Source organism: Camelina sativa, chromosome 8, assembly GCF_000633955.1.
Source record: "Camelina sativa cultivar DH55 chromosome 8, Cs, whole genome shotgun sequence".
Taxonomy (NCBI): Eukaryota; Viridiplantae; Streptophyta; class Magnoliopsida; order Brassicales; family Brassicaceae; genus Camelina; species Camelina sativa.
Genome location: NC_025692.1, coordinates 8,492,158 through 8,505,334, shown reverse-complemented (window position 1 = coordinate 8,505,334; position 13,177 = coordinate 8,492,158). Strand labels below are relative to the sequence as shown.

The 13,177-nt window shown below is 35.9% G+C and overlaps 2 protein-coding genes and 1 pseudogene across 2 annotated transcripts; 1 reads left to right on the top strand and 2 right to left on the bottom strand.

Annotated features, from left to right (window-relative positions):
- Positions 7-1,010, top strand: LOC104706726 (annotated as a pseudogene).
- Positions 1,299-3,492, bottom strand: LOC104706727 (GDSL esterase/lipase At4g10955-like). Its single transcript, XM_010422938.2, has 4 exons — positions 3,391-3,492; positions 3,081-3,191; positions 2,226-2,868; positions 1,299-1,739 (listed from the first exon to the last, which is right to left on the bottom strand). Exons 2-4 carry the CDS (start codon positions 3,182-3,184, stop codon positions 1,377-1,379), a joined length of 1,110 nt encoding a protein of 369 aa, XP_010421240.1. The 5' UTR covers positions 3,185-3,191; positions 3,391-3,492; the 3' UTR covers positions 1,299-1,376.
- On the bottom strand, positions 10,230-12,076 carry LOC104706724 (GDSL esterase/lipase At4g10955). The gene is made up of 3 exons (XM_010422937.2): positions 11,729-12,076; positions 10,940-11,597; positions 10,230-10,797 (listed from the first exon to the last, which is right to left on the bottom strand). Exons 1-3 carry the CDS (start codon positions 11,803-11,805, stop codon positions 10,291-10,293), a joined length of 1,242 nt encoding a protein of 413 aa, XP_010421239.1. The 5' UTR covers positions 11,806-12,076; the 3' UTR covers positions 10,230-10,290.

Below are 13,177 nucleotides of genomic sequence, written 5' to 3'. Positions count from 1 at the left end.
TACTTTATGCAAGATCCATCTGGCCACAAGTATGTCTCTGTCTTCAAGCCCATTGATGAGGAACCAATGGCTGTGAACAATCCGCACGGACAGCCTGTTTCAGTTGATGGCGAGGGACTAAAGAAAGGCACACAGGTCGGTGAAGGAGCTATCAGAGAAGTAGCAGCCTACATTTTGGACTATCCCATGATTGGACCACGAACTTTTCCTCATGAAGAAACTGGTTTCGCTGGAGTTCCGCCGACAGCAATGGTCAAATGCTTGCACAAAGATTTCAACCATCCCAATGGTTACAATTTCTCTCCCGAGAACACGAAGATTGGTTCACTGCAGATGTTTGTGAGCAATGTGGGAAGTTGTGAAGATATGGGATACGGAGTATTTCGTGTCGATCAGGTTCACAAGATATCGGTTCTAGACATAAGGCTGGCTAATGCAGATCGCCACGCTGGCAACATTTTGGTTAGCCGAGACGGAAATGATGGACAGATGGTGCTTACTCCAATCGACCATGGCTATTGCTTTCCCAATAAGGTAAACAATTCTACTATACTCAAACAGGGATATTGATATTCACTTTTGGTTTCCAAATCTGCAGAATATTTCAGCTGAAAACACCTTATTTGTTCTTGTGCAGTTTGAAGATTGCACATTCGAATGGCTATACTGGCCTCAAGCAAAACAGCCGTACTCTTCAGAAACATTGGAATACATCAAATCTTTGGACTCTGAGCAAGACATTGATCTTCTGAGATTCCATGGTTGGGAGATTCCGCCTTCATGCACGCGTGTCCTTCGCATTTCAACCATGCTTCTCAAGAAAGGTTCTGCAAAAGGTCTCACACCTTTTACCATCGGAAAGCAGAGAAACACTCAAGAACGAATCTGTGATCGAACAAATCATACACGATGCAGAAGCCATAGGTTCCCCAGAGACAACAGAAGAGGAGTTTATCAGCACTGTCTCTGCCATTATGGACAACCGGCTCGACCAGTATTAGTGGAACTGAAACTGAAATTATCTCTATCGCTCCTCTGCGCCAATCTATGTTTTGTGATTGTTCAACAGGTGTATATCCAGTGTCCATAACAATAAATAAGTGTCACTGTCTTTGAACTAATCTAACCCTTAGCTTTTCGAAACAGTGGGTTTGGTAATGAATATGATGATTTGGTTATTATATAGAATCCTAGTCTTGTTGAGTTATGGAACGTTCGTGATTCTGAAATCTCTGTTCTATACTCGCATGATTAAAGTGATCATCATCGAGACTATTATTGACGTGGTAAAATACTGATTCGACAAACATGCAAACTATTAAATAAATATATGTAGTTTTGACTCTGGTTACAAAAGCATTTGTAGAAGTCAGAGATTAAAATTGATGCAAAACATATTCACCATTAAACATCGGATCCCACCATTGATGAATCCCATGAGCCCTCTTAAAAGTAGGCGACTGGCTAATGTTTATAGTCATATACGCCGATGGTAAAAGATGAAGAGGCTCTGATGAACAAGAATCCGAAGACGAACCTCCTCCTCCTCCTCCGCCTGATAACAGACTCCTAAGTGAGTTCCTCGTAGCAATTCTCTCGATTTTACCGGCTCCTATCTCAAACATTTTGTTTCTGTGCTTGAAGTAACCAATGTATTCTGAGCATATTGGATCTGACGGATTCACATACAAATATGGTATCCATGATGCTAACTTCATAAATGAATCGTCTTCTTGACCCTGTAAACAATACACATCACTATATATTTGTTAGAGATTAGAACCTCAAAGACAAAGTTGAGCAACAATTACGCTTTTCATTTCATTTAAATTGTGTCGTTTTTGGATTTATTTAGTTATTGCTATACTACGGTCTACGATGCTTTAGAAGTTTTATTTTGCTTAATTTGTTATTTTCGAAATTTTATACCAGTTTAGAATTTTAAACCTAAAATGTGATCATTTGTAATTTCTACTGTATTTATTATTAGTTTTTTTTTTGTTTTAAATGATATGTTTAGATAGAAAAAAACAAAAGGTAACAGTTTTTTTTTCTTTTATAACGAAAAAAAAATCATATTTTCTCTATCTAATTAACTCTATGGATATTTTTCGAAAAAAAAAATTAAATTAAAAAAATTAGAAAATCTTAGTTAATAATTTTACAAAATAAAGTCTGTGTGAAAATAATTAAAACCCCAAATATTCTTAAATGGAATATGTTACCTTATTATGGTGGCGACCCTTGACAGCGATTGCTACTCCGGCTTTGACGAGACTTCCAGCGAATCGAACTCCATGTTTAAGCTTCTCACTCTTCACCAGTTTCTCAATCGGAATCGACGAGAACGGAGGATTAAATAAGTAACTCTCAAGAGGGAAACCAGACCTAGTCATGATCTTCCCGGCAAGCAAAGCCACGGCTGCTCCAAGAGAATGTCCGGCTAGCCACACGGCTGCATTACCAGTTTTAGCCACCGCACTTTGAATCACCTGAATCGCATGCACGAACCTAGTGCTGTCTTGGAGGCAGTCGCGGACGCAGCGTAGGTCGAGCTTAAGGTCGCGTGACCGAGAGTGCCGTTTCATGATCGTGCCACGGAACGCGATCACGTGACGAGGAGGTGGTTTCGAATGATGGGTGTTATGGTAATTGTAAGAGAAGAAGTGTTTGTATTCGAACACGGCGCCGTATATGGATCCATCTGAGTCGTCGATTAGGGTTTCGGCTAAAGTGAAGTTGAAAAACTCCCACCAGTGGTTGGCTTGTGACTTTAGACCAATCCTGTTTTGTTGTCTGTCTCGTTCCAATGTGTACACTGCTTGTACCAAACATGATGCCACCGAGGTTCTATGGTAAGAATTATTCCTATCAAAATACTTACGTTGACTTTATGGGTTTGAATGTAATATTTTAATACAACTTGTTCTAGAAGAAATGAACAATTAGAGAATTCTAATAGAGTTGACTATGGCTAAACCATTGAATTAGCAAAAAAAAGCTGATTAGTGATGATGAGTTTGTTGTGGAAGATGATTATGTGGTTGGAAATGAAAGAGATGAAATAGAAAATATAATACCAATCAATGGAAGTTAAATGGATTGGACCAGAAATGCTGAAGATCTCTCTTTGAGAAGCCATTAGCCCCTCTTTCACCATAACCTCGTCTTCTTCTTCTTCCATATTTTATCTAAAACAAATTGTGATTATTCATCAATTGTTCTTGAATTGAGCATCATCAATCATTTTCTTTGACGAATGCAAGAAAAAATAGGACCAACAATAATGGTAAAAATTGGTGCAGTAATGCTAAAAAGGAATTAGAAAACCTTGTCAAAAAAAAAAAAAGAATTAGAAAACGGAAAATCAATTAAGAGAGAAAAAAATACCCGTTTTTTTGTATTCTCAGAAGGATCTATCAGAATACAGAAGATATGAATTTGATGAAGAAGTACTATAATTATAAAGGTTTTGTAAAGAAGAGATGGCCATCTTCTAATTTGTGGGTATTATTTATTGTTTTTTTAGGATCTGAAGACATTAATGGGACCATCTCTTAAACATTGAAACGTCAAACGTGCAAAAGTGTATCAACAATTGCTTTATTTACATATCCTCAATTACCACTAAATGATTTTTTTTCCTGAAAAATATCATTACTATATTTATGATCCAAAACTACAAGATACTTTTCGAAAATAATACAAATTTAAATTAAACTTTAAACCTTCAAAATTAAACATTAAATCTTAAACACTAAATCTTATCATTTAAAAACTACTAGATTTTAACCCGCGGTACACCGCGAGCCTATATTTTATTTATCACTAAATTTTATTTCAATTGATGTTGTATGTTGTAAAATTTTATTTTATGACAGTTTTATGAATTCAGGTTACACACTCCACCTTCTATTTATCATTTAAATTTGAGAGATTAATTCGAATTAAGTTGTATCATTTAAATAGATTTGAGAGATTAATTCGAATTAAGTTGTATCATTTAAATTTGTTTGTTAAATATTTTTGAAGTACTTAATCCGCATGTACTTCACAAATATTTGTTTGTTAAATAATTGGTTTCCTAAAATATTTAATCCGCATATACGCCCAAAATGTACTTCAAAAATCTTAAATATTTAAGAATATTGGTTTCCTAATCATTCGAAAATTAGGTTCTCGTTTTTAAGAACTTTATTAATGTTAAAATAATTATTGAAACAACCCGACCCATTTTTTTTTAATAACCTAATATCTAGTGATTCCTTGCTCACTAGCAACCTACCCCCAGTCATCAAAAACAGCGGATAACCATAATAAATCAACTCCAATAATCAATAACCACCAAGGAAATAACATAACGTCAATTCCATCAATAATTCAGAACATAACCAATAACGAAGTCAACATTCCTAATATCCATTCTAGACCACTAAGTTCCACTCTAGCATCCTAACAAGACACAAAGCAAACAATTGAGCCTCTAGAACATCCTCCTCTTCATCGCCTTGATCCCACAATCACACTTTGCCTTTACATGCGCCACAACACAACAGTAAGGCGTAAGTATTACCAGAAATACTTAGTGAGGCAATCCTTCCATCTACGAGGCTATACACACAAGCAATAAGATCTCTCATGCCACAAACAACAATAATAAAACAAACCAGGAGCATGCATAAAGCAACATGACATAAACCGGTCACTGTCAGAAGGGTGTGGACCGATACCCGAAGGTGTCGACCAACACTGGTCATCTGGTGTCGACCGACACCACAACTGGTGTCGACCGACACCACAACTGGTGTCGACCGACACCTGCTCGACACTCTTTGAAACCCTAACGGTGTCGACCAACACCTCCACATGGCGTCGACCGACGCTCGTTAAGTTCTCGAGTCGTCCTCACGTTGGTGTCGATCGACACCGATGCCGAGCATCAATTTTCTTCAAACATAACCTTCAGATCTCGCCTCCAAGCTTCTCCTTTTCGTCCCACATGAACCAGGAACGAATCCAAGCCTCAGGAGCTACGAAAAACTCACAAACAACCAAAGGGAACAACCACACAACACACAAAATAACAGAAACAGAGATCTTGGTCATGCACTCACATTTGCCAATCAATGAGGAAAACGACCAACCCACGACCATAAACCTCCACAGCAATCTCCTTCCATGTCCTTAGCCTCAGATCTCACTCCCCAAGCACAAATCTCTCAAGAACGACCAAGGAACCTCACAAGAACTCACTGGAAAGCTTTTCTCCCTTTCTTTTTCTCTCAGGAATGAGAAACAGCTGAAGAAGAGAGGAAAAAGTCACTTTTCCCTTTTAAAGTCGGGTCTAGGGCTTCCCCAAAACCACCCACACGAACCGGACGATGAAAATCGAACCGATCAAACCGTCCGCAAATGGTGTCGATCGACACCCTAACCCAAATTCCAATTTTTGGTTCGTGGATGTTACAATTATGGGGATTGTAAACTTTTGTTATGGAAAATCAGTTGTATCATTTAAATTTGAGAGATTATACAATCTCTAAAGATAGTTTTGGATATTTTATGGGAATAAAACTTTAATGGATAGAGTAGTTTTTGGAAAAAGCAAAATATATAGATATTGTCTAGATTTTATTGCAATAAACGTTATAAATTTTGGCCGATTTAAGATGTTTTAGTAATTGAAGTCCTGCGCAATGTTATTTTTGGAAATTGTTTAGGGATTAATGTTGTAAAAAAAAAATTAAATAAGCAAAACTTAAAGGGCATAAGATAAAATGTACTTCAAAAATGTTAATATAGATATCCTAAATTTAAAAAACAAAAGAACAAAAGAAGAAGGAGGCGAACCAACAATGTATTCAAATTCCAAATGTATGTTGTATACAATCAGCTGCCTTAAATTCTTAAACCACTCGTATCAATCCTTGACAAGGTTGTTTTCAGAGATTATCTTAAATATGATTATATTTGTAGGTATCCCAACCACAGAGGTATGAGGTGGAGATAGTAGAAGATGAAAATTGCCAGTTTTTGGCAATATCTAACCAAATGTACAAACATAGAACGATCATGATCATGCGTAAATTAGGAAACACAGTGTTGAAGAGGTTAGATACTATTTATATTGAAATTATTGACTCAATTTTTGAGAAAGACTAAAATCAATTTTTGGTTTGTTCCAGGCGATTACGACCAATATGTGATGAATATGTAACCACATATTTATTTTTTAATTAGTGTTGTTAATTATATTCATTTTGATTTTGTAATGTTGCTAGAGCCATTATCCCATTTGAGCCTTTGTTCAAAAACTCTAGAAGATTTTAGGCCATCTCAAATTTACAGAGACATAACATTAGGGATCTGACGAACAATTAGAAAAACCTTAAAAGATTGAGTAGATCTTTCCCCCGAAAGCCCTAATTTTAAAGTACAATCAAACAAGAAAAGATCCGAACGACATTATTACTTCTCATCACAAAAATCAACCAAAACCCTAGAAAATCATATTCAGTTTGTAATGTTGAACAACAGTTCTGAAAAATGGGGAGACAACGCTACCTTAGAAAGTATGGAGAGAATATTATATTTTATCTGTCTAATTAATAAACTAAACTTTTTTATGGAAAAAATTAAGAGAAATACCCTATAATAGCACTTTTTTAAGTTTTTCTTCCAACATTAGCACACATGCTCAAATTTTCCAAAACTAACATTATATCTCTTTATATATTGAAATTAATATTTAATTTAAATAATAAAATTCATTTTTTTCCTATAATTAAACTCACGAATTTTGGATCTTAAATTTCCGACGAAGCTTGCAGTGAAGATTCCAAACTGAGATATTCATTTTGGATCTCAGATATTTTCAATTAATTGCCAAATCGATCAATTGATTCTAATACAACAAAATCCACATCAAAAGCATCTTTATTCATCGGATTTCGATCATAGATCAGAGTTTAATTAAGCTAAACGGTGCTTCCGTCGTCGACGAATAGTGAGTGTTGCGGAGGAGAGTCTTCTGGCTAAAATTACAGCGGATGATTGGGGGAAAGTATCAATGGTTCTGCTTGATATGTATGGTGTCCTTTGTAACAGTGAGAAGTTTTTTAGACATGTTGCTGTTGATGTTTTTTCTGAAATGGGTCATTGTGGATGATTTCATTCCTCTTACGGGAACAAGTAAAAAAGCTTTGGCAAATCAATTTATGAATCTGTTTTCATGTTAATGTGTGTTTAGGTTGATTTCTTGGGTTGGGCAATGCAGAGCTGAAGCCATGTTTTTAGGAGGTGTTGCTTCAGTCAAAGGAGTAGAAGGATTTGATATAGATGCAGCTACAAAGAGATTCTTTTAGATATATCTCGATCATGTGATGTTTATGCTATATAATTAGAACACTCAGGAGGGAAATTTTCTTTACATTAGAAACTTGTTGATGTTCTTGAGATTGATTGATACTCGATCTTTTGTTGTGTTTTTAATTTGTGTAATGTCTTGAGATAGAGGGGAAGAAAAGAGAGCAGAGAGTTGATGATGAAGATGATGATGAAGTTTGAGTTCAGGTCATTATGGAAAGGCTTCCTAAATTCAAGAATGCCTTCCTAAAAACTATGAAATTCTTCCTAAATTTTTAAAAATGTGTTTTTAAATATTTTTATATGTGTTTTACCTTATTGTATCATATATTACTCCATTAGTGATGTATAATGATTTGATATTGTGCACATGTTGGTGTTTTATAATAAAGACAACAAATATGAATATCCAGCATTATATTCGCACATAGTTTTAGCAACAACTGTTGTAGATCCTCTTGATGAACCTCCCAGTACACGTCATATTCGCACATAGTTTTAGCAAATGTTCAGAAAAATTTACAAGCAAATGATAAGAGTATATATGTATTCCTAATCATGAACCGAGTTTATCAATCCATCTCAACCGAGTTTCTTCGGTGGTGAATCGGATCTGTAGCATTGAGAAAGAGATAAGCCATAATCTTCTTCACTTGAATCATCATGCTCTTCTCCGCTCTCACCACCACCACCACCACCACTTCCGTCAGCCTTTCACTGGACCTACGCCGCCGATCCCACATGTTTCTCCTTACTCTCATCGATTTCAGTGTTCATCGTAGCGAGATCCAACACTACTTGGATTCTACCTGAAAATAGAGTCTCGCAATAATATTCTTATTGGAGACTCGTCGGATTGATTCGGCGTGGAGGTAAAACGCCAGAGTTGATATGTGATTGATTTTGGAGGAGATAAAGCGTCGGAGAAGGATGAAGAGAAAGGAAAAACTATTTTGTGAAGAAAAATATTTGATTTTGTATATATAATTTGGTGCTAGTTTTGGAACATTTAAAAATATATGCTAATTGTAGAAAAAAACTTAAAATGGTATTATTTTTGTCAATTACCCAAAAATTAATAAACTAAATTAGTATGGATATTTTACTAAGAAAACATTTAGAATTTTAAAACAACTTAAAATAAAATCTTTGTGGAATTATTAAAATTAAACGTCAAATATTCCTAAATGGAATGAGTACGTTACCTTATTATGGTGGCGACCCTTGAAGCCCATTGCTACGGATGAAAGAAACTAGTTATAATGTTTTGAAGACATTAATGAGTGTATTAAAAATTACTTTATTTACAGATTGTTAATAAATTAAATTAAGGAAAATTTCCATAACTACTACTACTAAAATGAGTTATTTTCAACAAATATTATTCTTAGATTTATTTTCCAAAAATTTCATTAATTTTGTTTTTCAAAAATACCACAAAATTAAAACTAAACTTTAAACCTTCAAAATTAACCATAAACCAATCGGAAACATTAAGCCCTAGCTACCTCTTACCCTAAATTTAAAATAGTTAACTCTTACAATCAATTTTTGTGTTTGTGTTATTTTTATAAAAACAAAAAAGTTTTGGAACAGAAAACTATTAATGGCATTGTTGGAGTCTTGGAGAGAAAAACTTGAACAGATGGTATGTTGAGGAATTTTCATTAATATATGAGACGCCTTAAACCAATTATTTAAACATGGTATGGTTTTAATAATCACTATAACTTTGTGAAAACATTTGAACTTATTTTATCAAAGAAACACAATTTTATTTTGAAAATATACAATTTAACAAATTATTCGATTGAGAAGAAAGGACTGATCGAAGCGTTGAAAGCCATTGAGAAAATTAGTATGAATTAAACATTGTAAAATGTTGACGTTAAGCATATGACTCCACCATTGATGAATCCCATGATCATTGTAAAAATCCGACGATCTAGTCTTGTTTACCATCGTAAAGGCCGACGGGTAAATATTAATGCAGATGCTCTCGTGAAGAAGACGGCGACCAATTTTCTCTCCTCCGAACAACATACGCCTAGCTGAGTATATCCAGTAGCCAACCTCGCGATCTCACCTAGTCGACCTCATCATCAAGGTCTAGGATTTTGGCTATGCCGGCTTTGAAGAAATCCGTGGTGAGGCCAGACACATATTTAAGATTGTTACTCTCAACGAGCTGCTCTAGAGGAATCAAGGGGATAAGTGGGTTAAAGATGTAAGCCCTGGACGGGGAAATCCAGACGTTGACATGGTCTTTTTCGTGCGTAGTGCCAGGCTAGCTCCTAGCTAGTCCTATAAACTGGCCAGCGATCCAGACAGTTATGTTTCCGTGGTACCACAAAAAAAAAAGTGGATTTCTTGAATAACACACAGAATTCAAGTTTCAAATCATCAATATTAGACTTAGGAAAGTTTCACGTAGCATGGAGGTACTATCGAGTTGGGGTTATATGCATGGAGCCATCAGATGCGTCAATTAGGGTTTCATATATATAAAGTGAAGTTGAAACACTCCCACCATGCTAATGAGACGGAACCAACAAGACGGGTTATTTTGCTTGTCTCGTTCCATTGCACCAAACATGACACCAATGAGGTTCGGTGGTACAAATTGTTCCTATCAAATCCAACCAATTTAGACCATAGAATCGATCGAGTAGATATGGACATTATCTTTTTTTTTTTGTATCATTATGAAATGTTTTCTATATATAAATTCGAAAAATCACATGCAAATATACGTTGAAGTGAAAAGGAAAAAAAAAACAAAACAGTAGGCCATAGTGGAAATGTCGTTCCTAAGACATATTACCACTTTCATTATCAAAAAAAAAAAAGGATCCACTCTCGAATTGGGTGTAAACTGTAAAGTTTCTCAAATTGGTATGAAAATCGAATTTAAATATAACATATCTAGTAAAATTTTAATAAAAAATTTAGAACAAGGTTTACAAATAGTTTGAGACGGTGGTGAAACTCAACATTTCCATCTGCTGCCACTTGTATGATCAGTAAAATTAATACCGAGTAAAATTCTAGGGTCAACTGTCCATCATGGTAAGGCCTAATGCAGCAGCTTTCCCAGTTTTCCCTCATGGCCGTGTCTTTCTCCCACCACTGGTGAAGCGCATGAGCTGTCGTAGACTTAGTCGGTTCGTTCTTGTTCACAGTCATATCTGCTGATAGAAGAAGGTGAAGAGGTTCTTTTGACAAATCCGAGGGGGATCTTCTTATTATTCCGACCAATAGACTTCTAACTGAGTTTCTAGCACCAAATCTCTCTATTTGGCCTGCACCGATCTCAGACATGAAGTCTCTGTGTCTGAAATAATCAATATATCCTGCACAGATTGGATCTTTTGGGTTCACATATAAATTAGGTATCCACGATGCTGTTTTTGTATTGTACTCCTCTTGACCCTGTAATAATTTAAGAAAAACGGTTTCTTGTAAGAAAATAAACTTTTAAAATTAAATGAATGAAACTGTGACTAATAATGAATGAACTGCCCATAGTTAATTGAACCAGTTATCTTGACTCTTAAAGATGATTTCAATTTACCTGCAGTAGATGGGTTAAGGTCATGGCTATGGTGCCTTTGACGACACTCTTGGCGGTTTGAAACACATCTTTAAGATAATGTCCTCCAGGTAGCTGCTCTAGAGGAATAGACGAGATGGGTGGGTTGAATATGTAACTTTCGAGGAAGAATCCAACACTTGTCATGGTCTTTCCCGCCAGCAACACTAGGGCGGCTCCCAAAGAGTGTCCAGCGAGCCATACATCTTTTTGGCTATGTTTGTCCACCATACTACGAACTGCTTGAACCGCGTGCCTAGACCTGCCACCTTGATGAAGGGTGTTAAAGATACATTGGAGGTCAAGTTTCAAATCAAACTCCCAAGTCCGTTTTTTTAGAACCGTGCCGCGGAAGGCCATCACGTAATGTGGAACTTTCACGTGTGGGCTATTTTGGTAAACGCTGTAGCTCTTGTATTCGAAAACGGCACCGTAAATGGAGCCGTCATCATCAGTCAAGGTATACATCAATTCGAAATTGAAAAACTCCCACCAAGGCTCTGCTAGTGATTTCGGAGCATGGCGCAAGCCAAGCTTGTACCTGTACCTTTTTTTTATGCTGAGAAGCCTGTCCCTTTCTAATGTGTACACTCCATTTACCAAACTTGATACCACTGAGGTTCGGTGGTGCGAATTGGTCCTATTTACAAATAATAATAACCAATCAGTTATACTTAGAATCTGCATAGATACTGACTTCAAAAAATGAGCAAGTATCATCGATATTGATCTAAAAGGAAGTTATACTAAATAAATATATAATTATGTTACCAATCAATAGATGTAAGATGGTATGGGCCAGAAGTGTAGAAATCATCTGTATCTGAAGCCATCGGTCCTCGTCCCATTTTTTTCTTTCTGGTAAAGCCTCGTCCAGGTCAATCAGAATCGAATTTAATGGAAACTGATAAGTAAGCTTAAGAGTTCTTGTAAAGAAAACAAACTAAAGAGTTTTTTTTTTTTTTTTTTTTCTTAGTTTAAGAGTTCAACAAAGGAACTAATGAGTTTATATTGGTGCTACAGGTAAGAAGACTTTTTGGATCCGGAGACTTTGAGATTCTAGAGACGTAGCCCGTAGGTAGCTGCCTAGGAAACGGATGAAATGGGATCCACTCTTCAATTGGGTGAATGATGATATGTTATAAGGAAATATTTCAGCTTTTAGAACATCTTTGTTGCACTTGTTTTTTAGTAGTTTTAAAAGTCGTCGTTGGTGGATTATTGTATGTTATACTACTTTACTTGTTTTACTAGCTCGTGGAATTGTCGAGGAAATTTAAAAGATAGTTTTTGGAATTTTCGTTTGTTTATATCATTTACTCAAATGAAAATTTGAGAAACTTAGTCAATTTCGTTAAAGAAAAGAAGAAAACAAAATCTGGTCAAATATTTTTAACATCCAAAAGCATAGTACTGATAATATCATTTTACCCATTTAGCTATTCTGAAAAAAAAAAAGAAAAATCCAAGAAGCCATTTTTATAACTTTATTTTCCATTTTCAAAAAATACATGTCAGTTCCACAAAGTCAAAAATAATACATGTCAGTTCAACAAAGTCAAAAAATACATGTCAGTTCAATTTTCTATCCCTTAGAATCCAGGTCAGTTTCTTTATGTCGATGGCCAAACCTTAGCCGCTGTTGTGATCAAGATTACAATCTCTATGGTAGAAGACTCCATCTGAGAAGTAATGCATCATTGTTACTATGGCTTGGCTTTAATCATCCGAGAATCTTGGTAGGTATATCCCTTACGGCTTTGTCTTATGAACACCTTAGCTTGTCGTGTAATGGTATATGGATCCCGGTTCCTAGTTGTCAGAGCTTTGAGTATGGCTATGAGTTTGAGCTTTTATCTCACTCTACGACAACACTAAGTAACGATTTCAAGCACTAGAGCATAACCAACATTGCTCGAACCATTGTCAAAGTCCTACTTTATGTAGATCTTCTCATACCGGTGAGATCCATGGCTCTGACCCCTTCCTCAACGTCACTTTGTCCGAGACAGTGGCTATATGTTCCTCCATTGACCTGTTCATGGAAGAAATGTCGATGATCCCTGACCTCACATATACCAAAAGGCTAGCTAGCCTTTGCCTCAAAGCTTTGGAGGAACCATTATTGACTAATCCTATCTATCTTTTTCTCTATCTTTGTAAGGCATTGGGGAATGCCCTTTGTTGTTGTAGTGTTTTACTCTGTGGATTCTCATAATC